Here is a 16,863-nt window from a genome sequence, read left to right on the forward strand (position 1 = left end):
AATAAAGAATGGTACCAACACATCCTCCGAGAGCAACTTCTCCCAACCAAAAGTGATAACTAAGTGGCTCGGGGAACAAAACATCGAAATGTTGGGTCCATGGCAAGGAATCTCCCCAGACCCTAATCCCATTGAGAACTTGTGGTCGATCCTCAAGAGGCAGGTGGACAAACAAAAACCCACAAATTCTGACAAACTCCAAGCATTGATTATGCAAGAATGGGCTGCCATCAGTCAGGATGTGGCCCAGAAGTTAATTGACAGGATGCCATGGCGGATTGCAGAGGTCTTGAAAAAGAAGGGTCAACACTGCAAATATTGACTCTTTGCATAAACTTAATGTATTTGTCAATAAAAGCCTTTGACACGTATGGAATGCTTGTAATTATACCATAGTAACATCTGACAAAAATATCTCATAACACTGAAGCAGCGAACTTTGTGAAGACCAATACTTGTGTCATTCTCAAAACTTTTGACCACGACTGTATACTGAGTGTATTAAGCCTGGTCCTGGACTAAAAAGCATGCTCAATGGAGATTCTCCATTGACCATGCTTTTTAGTCTAGGATTAGGCTTAATCTGTGTCTGGGAAACCGGCCCAAAATGTTTAGGCGATCTAGGTGTAGCTATTTTATGAATGGTCTACAACCCACTAATCATTTCATTCATATAAGAAAAAGATGTTGCTATGATTTTTCACATTATGCTATAGATATTAAGTTGATTAAGCTAAATAAAACTATATGATACTGCACTCACTATACATTATACTGCAGTCCAAACCCAATAACCCCCAATTACTCAAGCACAACTCTGAGCAGCTACATTAACTATATAAAACACAAAGCCCCCCAAAACCCTTAATATATATATTTTAAGTTACAAAAATAGACTAGAATAGACTAAAAAAGGTCTGGTTTCCCGGACACAGATTAAGTCTTGTCCTGGACGAAAAAGCATGGTCTCCATCCCCAAATTTGTTTTGTCCAGGACTAGGCTTAATCTGTGTCCGGGAAACCAGGCCGAAAAGTAATAGAACAGTCAGTCAGTCTATAGATTATTGCTGTATGTCTTCTCATCGTCAGTAACACGGTCCAGAGCATAGAGACCTGCCATCTCCTCCTTCATCATAGGAAGGTCATCTGCTGGCCGACAGATTGCCTGGAGGCGCTGGGGAAGCAAAGAGGTCTCAATATAAGTATAATCAATTTGCTGCAAAAGTATTCTTACAAATCTCAGAATAGCTCAGCAACTCTATGCTAGAGATGAAAGGACCAGATGAAAGGTCCCAGCCTTTCCGATCAGATTAATTGAATTGTATTTTGCCTTTTTCATTTAAACTTCCTAGATTGTTGACTTTGTAAATATGACAAAGTGCAACAACAAGAATCTTAATTTGGTGCAATCATTCACACTTTTAAATGTTCCAGGGAAAACTTCCCATAATACAGTGCCACTGACCTGCCAGAAAGTCCCTTTGACCCGGTACAATTTGTAGACCATGGTGATGGGGATGAGAGAGAGGGAGGACATAGCCAGGAACCAGCCTAGCCAGTAGGCCCACCATGGGTACACATATGTGTTGTTGAAATTCAAAGGGCTGTACTTCAGCAGGGAGAATACAAAGGTTCCCTTGAAGAGAAAAAAAGTTGTCCGAAATATGTTGTTTCATTGTTGTTTTGATTATGTCTTGCCTTGACATTTGATAGACAGCAGAAAGTTTTATAAACATAATTGCAGTTGTATCCATAAATAAAAATAATTAATTAAATAATGATAAAAATGGACTGGGTTTAAACTCACTGTGCAGATAGTAGGGGTAATGTAGAGCCAACAATACTTCACCAGGAAGGAGGGCCTATAACCAATCATTTCCTCAATGTTGTCACAGAAGCGTTCAGCACCTTGGACATAGACAGACATGTTACAGGATGTCACGGTTTCGGCCGAGGCTGCTCCTCCTCCTGGTTCGGGCAGGCTTCGGCGGTCGTCGTCCCCGGAGTACTAGCTGCCACCGATCTGTGTTTCATGTTCGTTTGGTTTTGTCTTGATGTTGTACACCTGTGTCTAGTTAGTCCTCGTTAGTGTCCTATTTAGTTCTCGTTGTGTGTGTCTGTGTTTGTGTGTGATTGCTCTTCTGTTTTGGTGTTTGAGCTACGTACTTCCCTCCAGTGTTTGGAGAGGTTTTCGCACATGTTAGTGCGCCGTTTGTTTGAAGCCTGTGTGCGCCGTTATTTCGCCTTCCGGGCTTATTGTGCTCATTTACTACGTGACATTTTCACTAAAGTCTTTTGGACTGAGCTTCTGCGTCCTGCGCTTGATTCCTGCACCACACCCAACTTCAGCACCCCTTGACAGAATCACACACCAATTGAATGGAATCAGCAGGATCAACAGTCACGCCTGAGTCGCTCGAGGAGCATGTCCGTGGCCAGGATGACCAGATACGACAACTGGGGACCGCTCTACAGGACGTCATCAACACCCTGCACCGATGGGAGGCCAGAAGGGTACCCACACCTCCACCTACCCTGCCAACCCCATCGGCCGGTCCACCAGTCCCAGGTCCAGAACCCAGGGGGATTCGGCTCTCGCTCCCGAGGGCGTATGACGGAACAGCTGCCGGGTGTCAGGGGTTCCTCCTGCAGGTGGAGCTCTACCTGGCCACTGTACACCCGGTGCCCTCGGGACACGAGAGCGTTTCCGCCCTCATCTCCTGTCTCACGGGCAAGGCGTTGGAATGGGCCAACGCCGAGTGGAGGAAGATGGACGCCACCACCATCTCCTACGCCGAGTTCTCCCGTCGCTTCAAGGCCGTGTTCGACCATCCACCTGAGGGCAAAGCGGCGGGGGAGCGTCTAGTCCACCTGAGACAGGGGAGGAGGAGCGCACAGGCGGTTGCGCTGGAGTTCCGGACTCTAGCGGCGGACGCAGGGTGGAATGAACGGGCCCTCATCGACCATTTTCGATGTAGCCTACGGGAGGACGTTCAACGTGAGTTGGCCTGCAGGGATACCAATCTCACCTTCGACCAGTTGGTCGATATGTCCATCCGTCTGGACACCCTGCTGGCCACCCGTGGACGTCCCGAGGGGGGTCCGTCCATTCCGCCCTCCGGCACCTCCGAGCCGAGCCCTATGGAGCTCGGGGGTGCCGGCGCTAGAGAAAGGAGGAGGAGGAGCCCGAGGGGGCCTGTCTCCTGCACCAAGTGCGGTCGTGGAGGGCACACTGCGGCCAGGTGCTGGGGAGGGTTCTCCAGGGGAGAAGACAACAGGCCACGCACTGGGGAGCCCTCCCAGGTGAGTAGACGCCCCACTTACCCAGAGCTCTCTGTTGCACACTTTTGTATACCTGTTTGTTTTCCACAGGTTGCACCTCATTCCCAGCATAAGGCGCTAGTAGATTCAGGCGCAGCAGGGAATTTTGTTGATCGGAAGTTTTGTTTAGATTTAGGGATCCCTCTCCTACCTGTTGACAAACCTTTTCCCGTTCATGCCTTAGATAGCCGCCCGTTGAGGTCGGGGTTGATTAGGGAGATCACAGCGCCACTTAGGATGTGTGCGCAGGGGGGTCATGAAGAGACTATACAGCTGTATCTGATCGACTCTCCTGCGTACCCAGTGGTGCTGGGAATTCCCTGGTTAAGCACACATAACCCTGCTATTTCGTGGCAACAGAGGGCTCTCGATGGGTGGTCTGCTCAGTGCGAGGGGCGATGTCTGGGTGTTTCCGTGGGGGCGACTTCGGTGGAAAGTCCAAACCAAGTGCCCGCACTGCACATTCCGCCTGAATATGGGGATTTAGCTCTCGTGTTTAGTAAAACTAGGGCGAAGCAGTTGCCTCCTCATAGACAGGGGGATTGTGCGATTGATCTCCAGGCAGGAGCAGCGCTCCCACGGAGCCACGTGTATCCTTTGTCTCAAGAGGAGAGAAAAGCTATGGAGACTTACATAGCCGAATCTTTGAGACAGGGATACATTCGGCCCTCCACTTCTCCCGCCTCCTCAAGCTTCTTTTTTGTGAAGAAAAAAGATGGAGGGTTGCGCCCGTGCATTGATTACCGTGGTCTCAATCAGATTACTGTGAAATACAGTTATCCACTCCCTCTGATTGCGACCATGAGGGAGTCATTGCATGGAGCGCGGTTATTCACAAAACTGGATCTCAGGAGCGCGTATAACTTGGTGCGCATTAGGGAGGGCGACGAATGGAAAACAGCGTTTAGTACCACGTCAGGTCATTTCGAGTATCTCGTCATGCCATATGGGTTGATGAATGCTCCATCAGTCTTCCAATCCTTCGTAGATGACATTTTCCGGGATATGCAGGGGCAAGGGGTGGTCGTGTACATTGATGACATTCTGGTGTACTCGTCTACCCGAGCCGAGCATATAACCCTGGTGCGTCGTGTATTGAGGAGGCTGTTGGAGCACGACCTATATGTCAAGGCAGAGAAATGTATTTTTTTCCAGGAGTCGGTCTCCTTTTTGGGTTATCGGTTGTCCGCGTCAGGGGTGAGAATGGAGGTGGATCGTGTGTCCGCTGTGCGTAATTGGCAAACCCCAACCACTGTCAAAGAGGTGCAGCAGTTCTTGGGCTTTGCGAATTACTACCGGAGGTTTATCCGGGGTTTTGGACAGGTGGCAGCTCCCATCACGTCCCTTCTGAAAGGGGATCCGGTGCGCTTGCAGTGGTCAGCTGATGCGGACAGGGCCTTTAGGAGACTGAAGGACCTGTTTACGTCGGCTCCGGTGTTGGCGCATCCGGATCCCGCATTACCCTTTCAGGTTGAGGTGGACGCGTCTGAGGCTGGTATAGGGGCCGTTCTCTCTCAACGGTCCGGCACGCCACCTAAACTCCGCCCCTGTGCTTTTTACTCAAAAAAGCTCAGCCCGGCGGTGCGTAATTATGACGTCGGGGACAGGGAGCTGTTAGCTGTAGTTCAGGCCCTTAAGGTGTGGAGGCATTGGCTTGAGGGGGCTCAACACCCTTTCCTCATTTTGACTGACCATCGGAACCTGGAGTACATCCGGGCAGCGAGGAGACTGAACCCTCGCCAGGCTCGATGGAGTATGTTTCTCACCAGGTTCGTATTTAAAATCACGTACATCCCTGGGTCCCAGAATGGTAAGGCAGATGCGCTGTCCCGGCGGTATGACACGGAGGAGAGGTCCGTTGAGCCCACTCCCATACTACCGGAGTCTTGTCTTGTGGCACCGGTGGTGTGGGAGGTCGATGCCGAAATCGAGCGAGCGTTGCGTACCGACCCCAGCCCTCCACAGTGTCCTGAGGGTCGGAAGTACGTTCCGCTCGAGATTCGGGATCGACTCATTTACTGGGCTCACACGTCACCCTCCTCTGGACATCCGGGTATTGGCCGGACAGTGCATTGTCTTAGCACTAAATACTGGTGGCCCACGTTAGCCAGGGATGTGAGGGTTTATGTCTCCTCCTGCTCGGTGTGCGCCCAGTGTAAGGCGCCCAGACACCTGCCCAGGGGTAAGTTACAACCCCTGCCTGTTCCACAACGACCATGGTCCCACCTCCCGGTGGATTTTGTGACAGACCTTCCCCTCTCTCAGGGGAATACCACCATCCTGGTCGTTGTGGACCGGTTCTCTAAGGCCTGTCGTCTTCTCCCTATGTCGGGTCTGCCTACTGCCCTACAAACCGCAGAGGCCCTATTTACCCACGTCTTCCGGCATTACGGGGTACCCGAGGATATAGTGTCTGATCGAGGCCCCCAGTTTACCTCCCGAGTATGGAGAGCGTTCATGGAGCGTTTGGGGGTTTCGGTTAGCCTTACCTCAGGGTACCACCCGGAAAGTAACGGGCAGGTAGAACGTGTCAACCAGGATGTGGGTAGGTTTCTGAGGTCGTATTGCCAGGACCGGCCTGAGGAGTGGGCTCGGTACATTCCCTGGGCCGAGATGGCCCAGAACTCTCTCCGCCACTCCTCTACCAACCTAACCCCCTTCCAATGTGTGTTAGGTTACCAGCCGGTTCTGGCACCTTGGCAGCAGAGCCAGATCAAGGCCCCTGCGGTGGATGATTGGATGAGGCGCTCGGAGGAGACGTGGAACGCTGCCCACGTCCACCTGCAGCGGGCCATCCGTCGTCACAAGGCGAGCGCCGATCTCCACCGCAGTGAGGGGCCGGTGTACGCACCCGGAGATCGAGTCTGGCTCTCTACCAGAAACCTACCCCTCCGCCTGCCCTGCCGGAAGCTGGGTCGGCGGTTTGTGGGGCCTTTTAAAGTCCTGAGAAGATTGAACGAGGTGTGTTATAGGTTACATCTACCTGTTGAATATAAGAATATTAACCCCTCGTTCCATGTGTCTCTTCTCAGGCCGGTGGTAGCTGGTCCACTCCAGGAAGGTGAGATAGGAGAGACTCCTCCGCCCCCACTGGACATCGAGGGGGCTCCGGTGTACACCGTTCGGTCCATCTTGGACTCAAGACGCCGGATGGGGGGTCTCCAGTATCTCGTGGAGTGGGAGGGGTACGGCCCGGAGGAGCGGTGCTGGGTGCCGCGGAGGGACATCCTAGACCCATCTCTCCTGTCGGAATTCCACCGGGACCATCCCGCGCGCCCTGCTCCACGTCCTCCTGGTCGTCCCCGAGGCCGGGGTCGGCGCACGGCTGGAGCCGCGTGTCAAGGGGGGGTACTGTCACGGTTTCGGCCGAGGCTGCTCCTCCTCCTGGTTCGGGCAGGCTTCGGCGGTCGTCGTCCCCGGAGTACTAGCTGCCACCGATCTATGTTTCATGTTCGTTTGGTTTTGTCTTGATGTTGTACACCTGTGTCTAGTTAGTCCTCGTTAGTGTCCTATTTAGTTCTCGTTGTGTGTGTCTGTGTTTGTGTGTGATTGCTCTTCTGTTTTGGTGTTTGAGCTACGTACTTCCCTCCAGTGTTTGGAGAGGTTTTCGCACATGTTAGTGCGCCGTTTGTTTGACGCCTGTGTGCGCCGTTATTTCGCCTCCGGGATTATTGTGCTCATTTACTACGTGAAATTTTCACTAAAGTCTTTTGGACTGAGCTTCTGCGTCCTGCGCTTGATTCCTGCACCACACCCACCTTCAGCACCCCTTGACACAGGATACCCACTGGGCAGACATTGGTTGAATCAACGTTGTTTCAACGTAATTTGTCAACGTATTGTGACGTGGAATCAACGTGGAAAATACATTGGATTTTTAAAAAGTAATCAACCGGTACTGTTTTCATCTCATTTCAACCAGCGTTGTAAACATTGAAATATGGGTAAAACTTACATTTGAATACATTGACTTAACCTGACTAACAGGTTGTTACATCCATTTAATTTCAACATAAACATCAGAACTATGTATACATTGAAAGTGTGTGGAAGATTCCACGTAGAAACGCAAACAAATATTTTTCATCCTATATTCAATTGTACACTGAGTGTACAAAACATTAAGAACACCTTTCTAACCCTTCTCCTAACCCTAACCCTAACCCTTTAACCTAACTCAAGGGGGGGGGGGGGGGCAAAGTACGGCCCGCTGGGCACTCAATCCAGCCCGCGAGACATTCTTTAAATGTATTAAATATTATTATATTTGAGTTACGATTTTTGGCCTAAATTACTCATTCCATGATATACAAACAACCTCCAATAGATGGCACTGTAGCCTGGCAGCGCGCTCTGTATTTGGACCTACAGTCAGAATCAGAATCCGCTCAGTCATCATAGCCACTTCATTGCTTGACGACTCTTGACGTGAAAAATTAGTGCTGCGAAAATGAGTGGCTCTAAATGTAGTGTGTTTAAAGAAGAATGGACAGCAAAATACTTTTGCCAATAAAGTGTTGCCGTTTTTAAGGAATATAATCTCAATCGTCATTTTTCAAGCAAGATAGCTAAAAGTGTGTTAAAGCTGGAAAATGTTGTCGAAGTGTGTTGTAAAACTTTTCAACTTTATATGGGCAAGGGGGCTTAACCATCGTCAGTTCATTCAGCTGCTCAATGACACAGAGGCAGAGCACCAGGACTTGTACTATTCAAATGTGCGCTGGCTAAGCCTGGGAAAAGTATTTTGCCGTGTGTGGGAACTGAGCGGGGAGATAGGTATGTTCCTTGATCCGGTTGGTAAAGCTGACGACTTCTCCGAGTTGAAAGACACATTCTGGCTGGGCGACTTTGCTTTCGGTGTGGACATATTGGGGCATCTGAACGATCTAAATGTGAAACTGCAGGGAAATTGTGTTTTTGTGCATGAACTGTGTTCCAACGTGAAAGCATTCAAGGCTAAACTTATGTTGTTCTCCAGACAAATGAGCAGCCGGTCTCTCATTCATTTTCCTACACTGGCCGCACTTAACGCGCCCACATCGCAGTGCGGCACTGAGACATACAGTAGCACTTTGATCGACCTGCATGCTGAGTTTTCCCACCGCTTCTCAGACTTCACCAAGATTGAGACTGAGCTGGAGCTTGTATCATGCCCCCTGTCTTTCGACAGTGAGAAAGCACCACCAGACACACAATTGGAGCTCATCGACATCCAATGTGACAGTACTTTGAAGGAGAACTACAAAACAGCAACAATAGACCAGTTATATGTCTCACTGAATGAAACAAAGTTTTCAAACTTTAAAAATCACGCCCAAAGGATGCTTGTTTTATTCGGGTCCACATATGTGTGTGAACAAACGTTCTCAGTCATGAATTACAACAAATCCCGTCACATGTCAAATTTAACAAATGACCACTTGTCAGTTGTTCTGAGAATCTCTACATCAAAGATGACAGCAGACTTTGATGCCCTTGCCAAGAGAGGTGACCAGACCCATTGTTCACATTAAGACTAGAATAACCGTGACTGGGGTAGGCAAGGATTATGCTTTTTCATGTTGATGGTTATGCAGTGAGAATTATCCAGCAATGTACTTGGATACAGGTAATAACTAATCAGACGGATTTGGGCTGAGGTGATTGGATAACTGTAAATATGGCTCACAATGGAGATGAGAATTGTTCCTTAATATGCTTTCAAAAAGACCATTCCAAATGAAACGGATGCTCTTACCATATGTTTCACTCAAATTTTAGATCCTGCTGTTACATTCTGCATGTCTCTAGTCATATAATATATATATATATATTTTTAAGTTTGCATATTGTGACTGTAAGTTTGATTGTACTTTACAAGGGTAGAGATGCAGGATCTGTGTGTGTGTTTGACTGTGTCTGTGTTGTTATAAATTATATCAATTTTGTGAAAAATGTGTAGGATAGAATTGTTCTGCAAGCATATGTACACATACAGTACACTAGTAGTGTACTATATATTATGTGGCCCTTCACTTGGTTTCAAAAACTCAATGTGGCCCTTGAGCCAAAAGGTTTGCCCATCCCTGACCTAACTCCTAAACTAGCTAAAGTTAGCCACCTAGCTAGAATTCGTAACATACCATACGTTTAGCAAATTCATAACATGTTGTACGTTTAGCAAATTCGTAACATATAATACAAATTCTAATTTATAACATATTTCTTTCTTTCCGTTGCATTGTTCCGAACAGCAATATAAAGTTCTGAACTGGTCGAACCAATAAAAAGTGCTGCTTTATATCGTTATTTTCTGTTCCTTTTTACATTTAGCTCGACATTAAATCACTTCACCAATCAGTGTGGATAGAGCAGCTTGCTAAGGAGTGGGTAAGCTATTTCATCTTTATAGGGAAGTAATTAAGAGCAAACAGTATTTTGCCGTAACAGCATGGTTTAATCATAATGAAAGACAAACACACACACTGCACTGTGCTGCCAGTCACCATGGACAGACAAGTGTATGGCGCGAGATGCGACTGAAATTTTGCGGGTGGGGAGAGAGCGAGAGAGGGTGGAGGAGGAGGCTTGGCTTGAAGTGCTGGCCATCTTGTTATGACATGCATTATCTGAATTAGGCTTCTATGGAGGAATTTTGAATGTCTTTGAACTTCAGAGATGTGGCTTAACGTTGGACCAGAGCTAACAATCTTGTGTGTACAGAGCAGCACTAGAATTAAAAACACGTCTTACCTTTTTGTAGTTAGTAAATCAAAATGTGAAACGTGATAACTATAGTATCCTTAACTAGCATTGAAAAAGTTAATCCATTCTTCTCTATTTAAAAATCTCTCGCCCTAATTTCTGAATCACGCTTGTAACGTCGTCAGTAGGCTATAGTAAGGGATGCTTCGGAGGGGGAGGGGCAGGTAGTCTACATACGCACAATGGCAAAGATTTCCAGCTGGCAGGCAGACACCTTGAGTGACAGAATGAGGGCTTTGCATAGGCCCTTTGTTGCGATATGCTTGTAATGTAAAATAACGTTATTAATCGGTTCCCATGCTTTTAAAATAACGGTTCTGTTCCAGAAAAGTATAGATCACTTTCGTTCCCAGTTCTGATTCTGTTCCTCGAATAATTTCATTATTTTCTGTGTTTTGATTCAGTTCCCTGAACCGGTTCCAACCCCTGATTACAAGGGATTGGAGCAAGCAGGTTGGCTGCTAGGCATTTGATTATTACAGCATATTAATACTAGGTGTTTTATATCACTTGCACTTCTAGAGGCCTAAACAAAGTCTTCCAAACTGTCTGTGATTACAGGGCAAAACAGATGGACATGGTTGAATATTCAACCATTATAGGTTTAAGACTGATCCCCTATATACATGTTTTATTGTTAGGGAACTACTACCACATATCACTTAAATTGATACAGGACTCTCACTAACGGGTGGAACAAATATAGCCACTTTCAAGGCACGCCTTAAAATATGTTAATGACCCAGCGATTCTTTCTCCTCCACAATATGTTTCTACAATGCACCATCATTTATAGTATGCGGAATTAAATACAGTATACAGCAAAACAGCAATACAGTACATTATTGTTGAATTGTATTGAAAAGCTGTTTTATACCACTGACAGTGAATACAGGGCAAAACAGATCAAAAGGACATGGCCAGCCACTCAACCATTAAAGGTTTGTGACTTGCTGCCACTCTGGCAGCAATTGGACAGTCAATTACTGTAGAGTTTCAGGACAAGGTTTCTAGAATTTCTAGAATACAGTATATTACTGTATTCTGTGGGGGTACTGCATTCTCACTCACGGGTGCAACAAATATAGCCTCTACAAGGCACGTCTTAAAATATGTTAATGATCCAGAGACTCTTTACATATTTTAAGACTCTTTACTTTGTTTAATGCTGTTGCAGATAAGCATGATCCGTATAAAAAACGATGGTTAAAGGACAGACCTAATCCTTGGTTCACACATGAATTGTCTGAGAAAGTACGGGAAATAAATATAGCCTGGGCTGATTCCTTCAGACATTTGAGAAATAAATGTCTATCTCCGGAAAAGCAAAATCAACATACTTCTTGAATTGTGTATCTGAGAGTGGTGGTAATCCAGATAACTTCTGGAAAGTGGTCAAATCGTTGAAACAAAACTCCACCCCCTCATTGCCACTGCAGGGTATGACAGCCTCTGGTCCCATAATAGACTACATGGAAATGTGTGGTGCTTTTAATAACCATTTTGCCTCAGATGGCCACCTTTTTCAAATAATAGTTTCTGAGAATTCCTCTAATTTCTCTAGAGTGAGTTTATTTAACACGAAACTGATTGTATAGAATGATGTACACCCAGCCACAATTTTTTTTAAATGTTAATTTCAACCATTTTATGTCTATGATGTATTTCAGGGGTGGGCAAACCTTTTGGCTCAAGGGCCACATTGAGTTTTTGAAACCAAGTGAAGGGCCACATACTATATGCGTGACAAAACATGTGAAGCCTTTAAAAATTTTCACATTGACACGCAACTAATGGTGTACTGTATGTGTACATATGCTTGCAGAACAATTCTACCCTTGTACCATCTCTACCGTTGTTTTTTGTGAACAAAATTGATATAATTTATAACATCAGAGACACAGTCAAACACACACAGAGATCCTGCATCTCTACCCTTGTAAAGTACAATCAAACTTACAGTTACAATATGCAAACTTAAAAATAGATATACAGTGAGGGAAAAAAGTATTTGATCCCCTGCTGATTTTGTACGTTTGCCCACTGACAAAGAAATGATCAGTCTATAATTTTAGTGGTAGATTTATTTGAGCAGTGAGAGACAGAATAACAACAAAAAAATCCAGAAAAACGCATGTCAAAAATGTTATAAATTGATTTGCATTTTAATGAGGGAAATAAGTATTTGACCCCCTCTTAAAGGGAGTGCTCCTAATCTCAACTTGTTACCTGTATAAAAGACACCTGTCCACAGAAGCAATCAATCAATCAGATTCCAAACTCTCCACCATGGCCAAGACCAAAGAGCTCGCCAAGGATGTCAGGGACAAGATTGTAGACCTACACAAGGCTGGAATGGGCTACAAGACCATCGCCAAGCAGCTTGGTGAGAAGGTGACAACAGTTGGTGCGATTATTCGCAAATGGAAGAAACACAAAATAACTGTCAATCTCCCTCGGCCTGGGGCTCCATGCAACTCTCACCTCGTGGAGTGTGCCGGGTGTAGCACGAAGCTAGCTAGCTAGCTAACTCACCTCCTGGACTGCTGGCGAGTAGCTATTAGCAACGGTAGCAACTAAATACAATATCCTTTTAGCCAGCTACATTTGTTCGCAGCGCCGCCGTTATTCAAACAAAGTCAACACAGCAGCCATTGCTAGCTAGCCAACACGACCGGCTAGCTGTACTGTAGCAGCTAAATACAATATATTTGTGCTAGCTAGCCAACGTTTAATTATTGCTGCGTTATGAAAGGAACTAGACACGGACACAAATTATCTGTTTAGTGTGTTAACACACTATTGGTAGTTTGTTGTAACCAAGTATTGGAGCTAAACTGTGTGTTATTGGATGCTAGCATGCTAGTTAGCTATAGCGTCATAGTTAGCTAGCTGAATAAAGTAAGTTGAGTCTATTCCTTGAAACATTGAACCGCTGTAGTTCACAACAATTCTAATTTCTAAAGTGGAAGTTGGTTTTATTCGGGTGGTTCAGTGAAACAATTATAGTTTCTGAGGTGAAGTTGGGAGAGTTATATTTGGGAGTTTTGGTTTTTACTCTCTCCTTTCCCAGATGTTTAGTTCATTTCATTCCGATCTCCTCTGCATTATTGTAGCCATTTGCTACAGCCTGTCAACTATGCCTCTGCCTATTCCTGTTCTCTCCTCTCCGCACAGGCTACACAAACGCCTCACACCGCGTGGCTGCTGCCTCTCTAACCTGGTGGTCCCTGCACGCACCCCACACCTGGAGTTCCAGGTCTCAGGCAGCCTCTGGAACTGCCGTTCTGCTGCCAACAAGGCTGACTTCATCCCAGCCTATGCTACCCTCCAGTCCCTCGACTTCCTGGCGCTGACGGAAACATGGATTACCACTGAAAACACTGCTACTCCTACTGCTCTCTCCTCGTCTGACCATGTGTTCTCGCATACCCCGAGAGCATCTGGTCAGAGGGGTGGTGGCACAGGAATCCTCATCTCTCCCAAGTGGACATTCTCAATTTTTCCCTAACCCATCTGTCTATCTCCTCATTTGAATTCCATGCTGTCACAGTCACTAGCCCATTTAAGCTTAATATCCTTGTCATCTAGGTTCCCTTGGAGAGTTCATCAATGAGCTTGACGCCTTGATAAGTTCCTTTCCTGAGGATGGCTCACCCCTCACAGTTTTGGGGGATTTCAACCTCCCTACGTCTACATTTGACTCATTTCTCTCTGCCTCCTTCTTTCCACTCCTCTCCTCTTTTGACCTCACCCTCTCACCGTCCCCCCCTACTCACAAGGCAGGCAATACACTTGACCTCATCTTTACTAGATGCTGCTCTTCTACTAATCTCACTGCAACTCCCCTCCATGTCTCCGACCACTACTTTGTATCCTTTTCTCTCTCGCTCTCCTCCAACACTACTCACTCTGCCCCTACACAGATGGTAATGCGCCGCCGCAACCTTCGCTCTCTCTCTCCCACTACTCTCTCCTCTTCCATCCTATCATCTCTTCCCTCTGCTCAAACCTTCTCCCTCCAATCTCCTGATTCTGCCTCCTCAACCCTCCTCTCCTCCCTTTCTGCATCCTTTGACTCTCTGTGTCCCCTATCCTCCCGGCCGGCTCGGTCCTCCCCTCCAGCTCCGTGGCTTGATGACTCATTGCGAGCTCACAGAACAGAGCTCCGGGCAGCGGAGCGGAAATGGAAGAAAACTAAACTCCCTGCCGACCTGGCATCTTTTCACTCCCTCCTCTCTACATTTTTTTCATCTGTTTCTGCTGCTAAGTCCACTTTCTACCACTCTAAATTCCAAGCATCTGCCTCTAACCCTAGGAAGCTCTTTGCCACATTCTCCTCCCTGCTGAATCCTCCCCCCCCCCCCCTCCTCTCTCTCTGTGGATGACTTCGTCAACCACTTTGAAAAGAAGGTTGACGACATCCGATCCTCGTTTGTTAAGTCTAATGACACTGCTGGTCCAGCTCACACTGCCCTACCCTATGCTTTGACTTCTTTCTCCCCTCTCTCTCCAGATGAAATCTTGCGACTTGTGACTGCGGCCGCCCAACAACCTGCCCGCTTGACCCCATCCCCTCCTCTCTTCTCCAGACCATCTCCGGTGACCTTCTCCCCCACCTCACCTCGCTGATCAACTCATCCTTGACCGCTGGCTATGTCCCTTCCGTCTTCAAGAGAGCGAGAGTTGCACCCCTTCTCAAAAAACCAACACTCGATCCCACTGATGTCAACAACTACAGACCAGTATCCCTTCTTTCTTTTCTTTCCAAAACTATTGAGCGTGCCGTCTTTAGCCAACTCTCTTGCTATCTCTCTCAGAATGACCTTCTTGATCCAAACCAGTCAGGTTTCAGGACTGGTCATTCAACTGAGACTGCTCTTCTCTGTGTCACAGAGGCTCTCCGCACTGCTAAAGCTAACTCTCTCTCCTCTGCTCTTGTCCTTCTAGACCTGTCTGCTGCCTTTGATACTGTGAACCATCAGATCCTCCTCTCCACCCTCTCCGAGCTGGGCATCTCCGGCGCGGCTCACTCCTGGATCGCGTCCTACCTGACCGGTCGCTCCTACCAAGTGGCGTGGCGAGAAGCTGTCTCCGCACCACGTGCTCTCACCACTGGTGTCCCCCAGGGCTCAGTTCTAGGCCCTCTCCTATTCTCCCTATACACCAAGTCACTTGGCTCTGTCATATCCTCACATGGCCTCTCCTATCATTGCTACGCTGACGATACACAACTAATCTTCTCCTTTCCCCCTTCTGATAACCAGGTGGCGAATCGCATCTCTGCATGTCTGGCAGACATATCAGTATGGATGACGGATCACCACCTCAAGCTGAACCTTGGCAAGACGGAGCTGCTCTTCCTCCCGGGGAAGGACTGCCCGTTCCATGATCTCGCCATCACGGTTGACAACTCCATTGTGTCCTCCTCCCAGAGTGCGAAGAGCCTTGGCGTGACCCTGGACAACACCCTGTCGTTCTCCGCTAACATCAAGGCGGTGACCCGATCCTGCAGGTTCATGCTCTACAACATTCGGAGAGTACGACCCTGCCTTACACAGGAAGCGGCACAGGTCCTAATCCAGGCACTTGTCATCTCCCGTCTGGATTACTGCAACTCGCTGTTGGCTGGGCTCCCTGCCTGTGCCATTAAACCCCTACAACTCATCCAGAATGCCGCAGCCCGTCTGGTGTTCAACCTTCCCAAGTTCTCTCACGTCACCCCGCTCCTCCGCACACTCCACTGGCTTCCAGTTGAAGCTCGCATCTGTTACAAGACCATGGTGCTTGCCTATGGAGCTGTGAGGGGATCGGCACCTCTGTACCTTCAGGCTCTGATCAGTCCCTACATCCAAACGAGGGCATTGCGTTCATCCACCTCTGGCCTGCTGGCTCCCCTTCCTCTGCGGAAGCATAGTTCCCGCTCAGCCCAGTCAAAACTGTTCGCTGCTCTGGCACCCCAATGGTGGAACAAGCTCCCTCACGACGCCAGGACAGCGGAGTCACTCACCACCTTCCGGAGACATTTGAAACCCCACCTCTTTAAGGAATACCTGGGATAGGATAAAGTAATCCTTCTACCCCCCCCCCCTAAAAAATAAAATAAAAATAAAAATAAGTGATTGTAAAGTGGTTATCCCACTGGCTATAGGGTGAATGCACCTATTTGTAAGTCGCTCTGGATAAGAGCGTCTGCTAAATGACGTAAATGTAAATGTAATGACTGGAGACATGCAAAATGTAACAGCAGATGTTTAAAAATAAAATGATTCTAACATTTGAGTGAAACATATGGTAAGAGCATCCGTTTAATTTGGAATAGTCTGTTTTTGAAATCATATGAAGGAACAATTCTCATCTCCATTGTGAGCCATATTTACAGTTATCCAATCACCTCAGCCCAAATCTGACTGATTAGTTATTACCTGTATCCAAGTGCATTGCTGGATAATTCTCACTGCATAACCATCAACATGAAAAAGCATAATCCTTGCCTACCCCAGTCACGGTTATTCTAGTCTTAATGGGAACAATGGGTCTGGTCACCTCTCTTGGCAAGGGAATCAAAGTCTGCTATCATCTTTGATGTAGAGATTCTCAGAACAGCTGACAAGTGGTCATTTGTTAAATTTGACCTGTGACAGGATTTGTTCTGGGTGGGAAGGGGACCGTCACTTGAGTGTGACCCGGTAGGGAGGACGCACCCAGTCTCACACTAGGCAAAGGGAGTGTGAAGTGTGAAAGGAACTCCTGTTCTGGGTGGGAAGGGGACGCGCACCTCTCCTGGACCGTCACTTG

General features: G+C 47.3%; 1 protein-coding gene across 2 annotated transcripts in view; it reads right to left on the minus strand.

Annotated features, from left to right (window-relative positions):
• Positions 1-319: 319 nt before the first annotated feature.
• LOC311138643 (sodium- and chloride-dependent GABA transporter 2-like) overlaps positions 320-16,863 on the minus strand; it is a 107,007-nt gene continuing 90,463 nt past the window's right edge. For both annotated transcript variants that reach the window (XM_084173420.1, XM_084173419.1), the window contains 3 exons: positions 1,808-1,908; positions 1,466-1,636; positions 320-1,174 (listed from right to left, as the gene is read on the minus strand). In XM_084173420.1, coding sequence (XP_084029546.1) covers positions 1,055-1,174; positions 1,466-1,636; positions 1,808-1,908 — 392 coding nt within the window. In that variant the 3' untranslated portion in view covers positions 320-1,054. The remainder of the gene's footprint in view (positions 1,175-1,465; positions 1,637-1,807; positions 1,909-16,863) is intronic.

The sequence above is a fragment of the Coregonus lavaretus genome (genome assembly GCF_964263955.1).
Source record: "Coregonus lavaretus genome assembly, chromosome: 12".
Classification (NCBI taxonomy): domain Eukaryota; kingdom Metazoa; phylum Chordata; class Actinopteri; order Salmoniformes; family Salmonidae; genus Coregonus; species Coregonus lavaretus.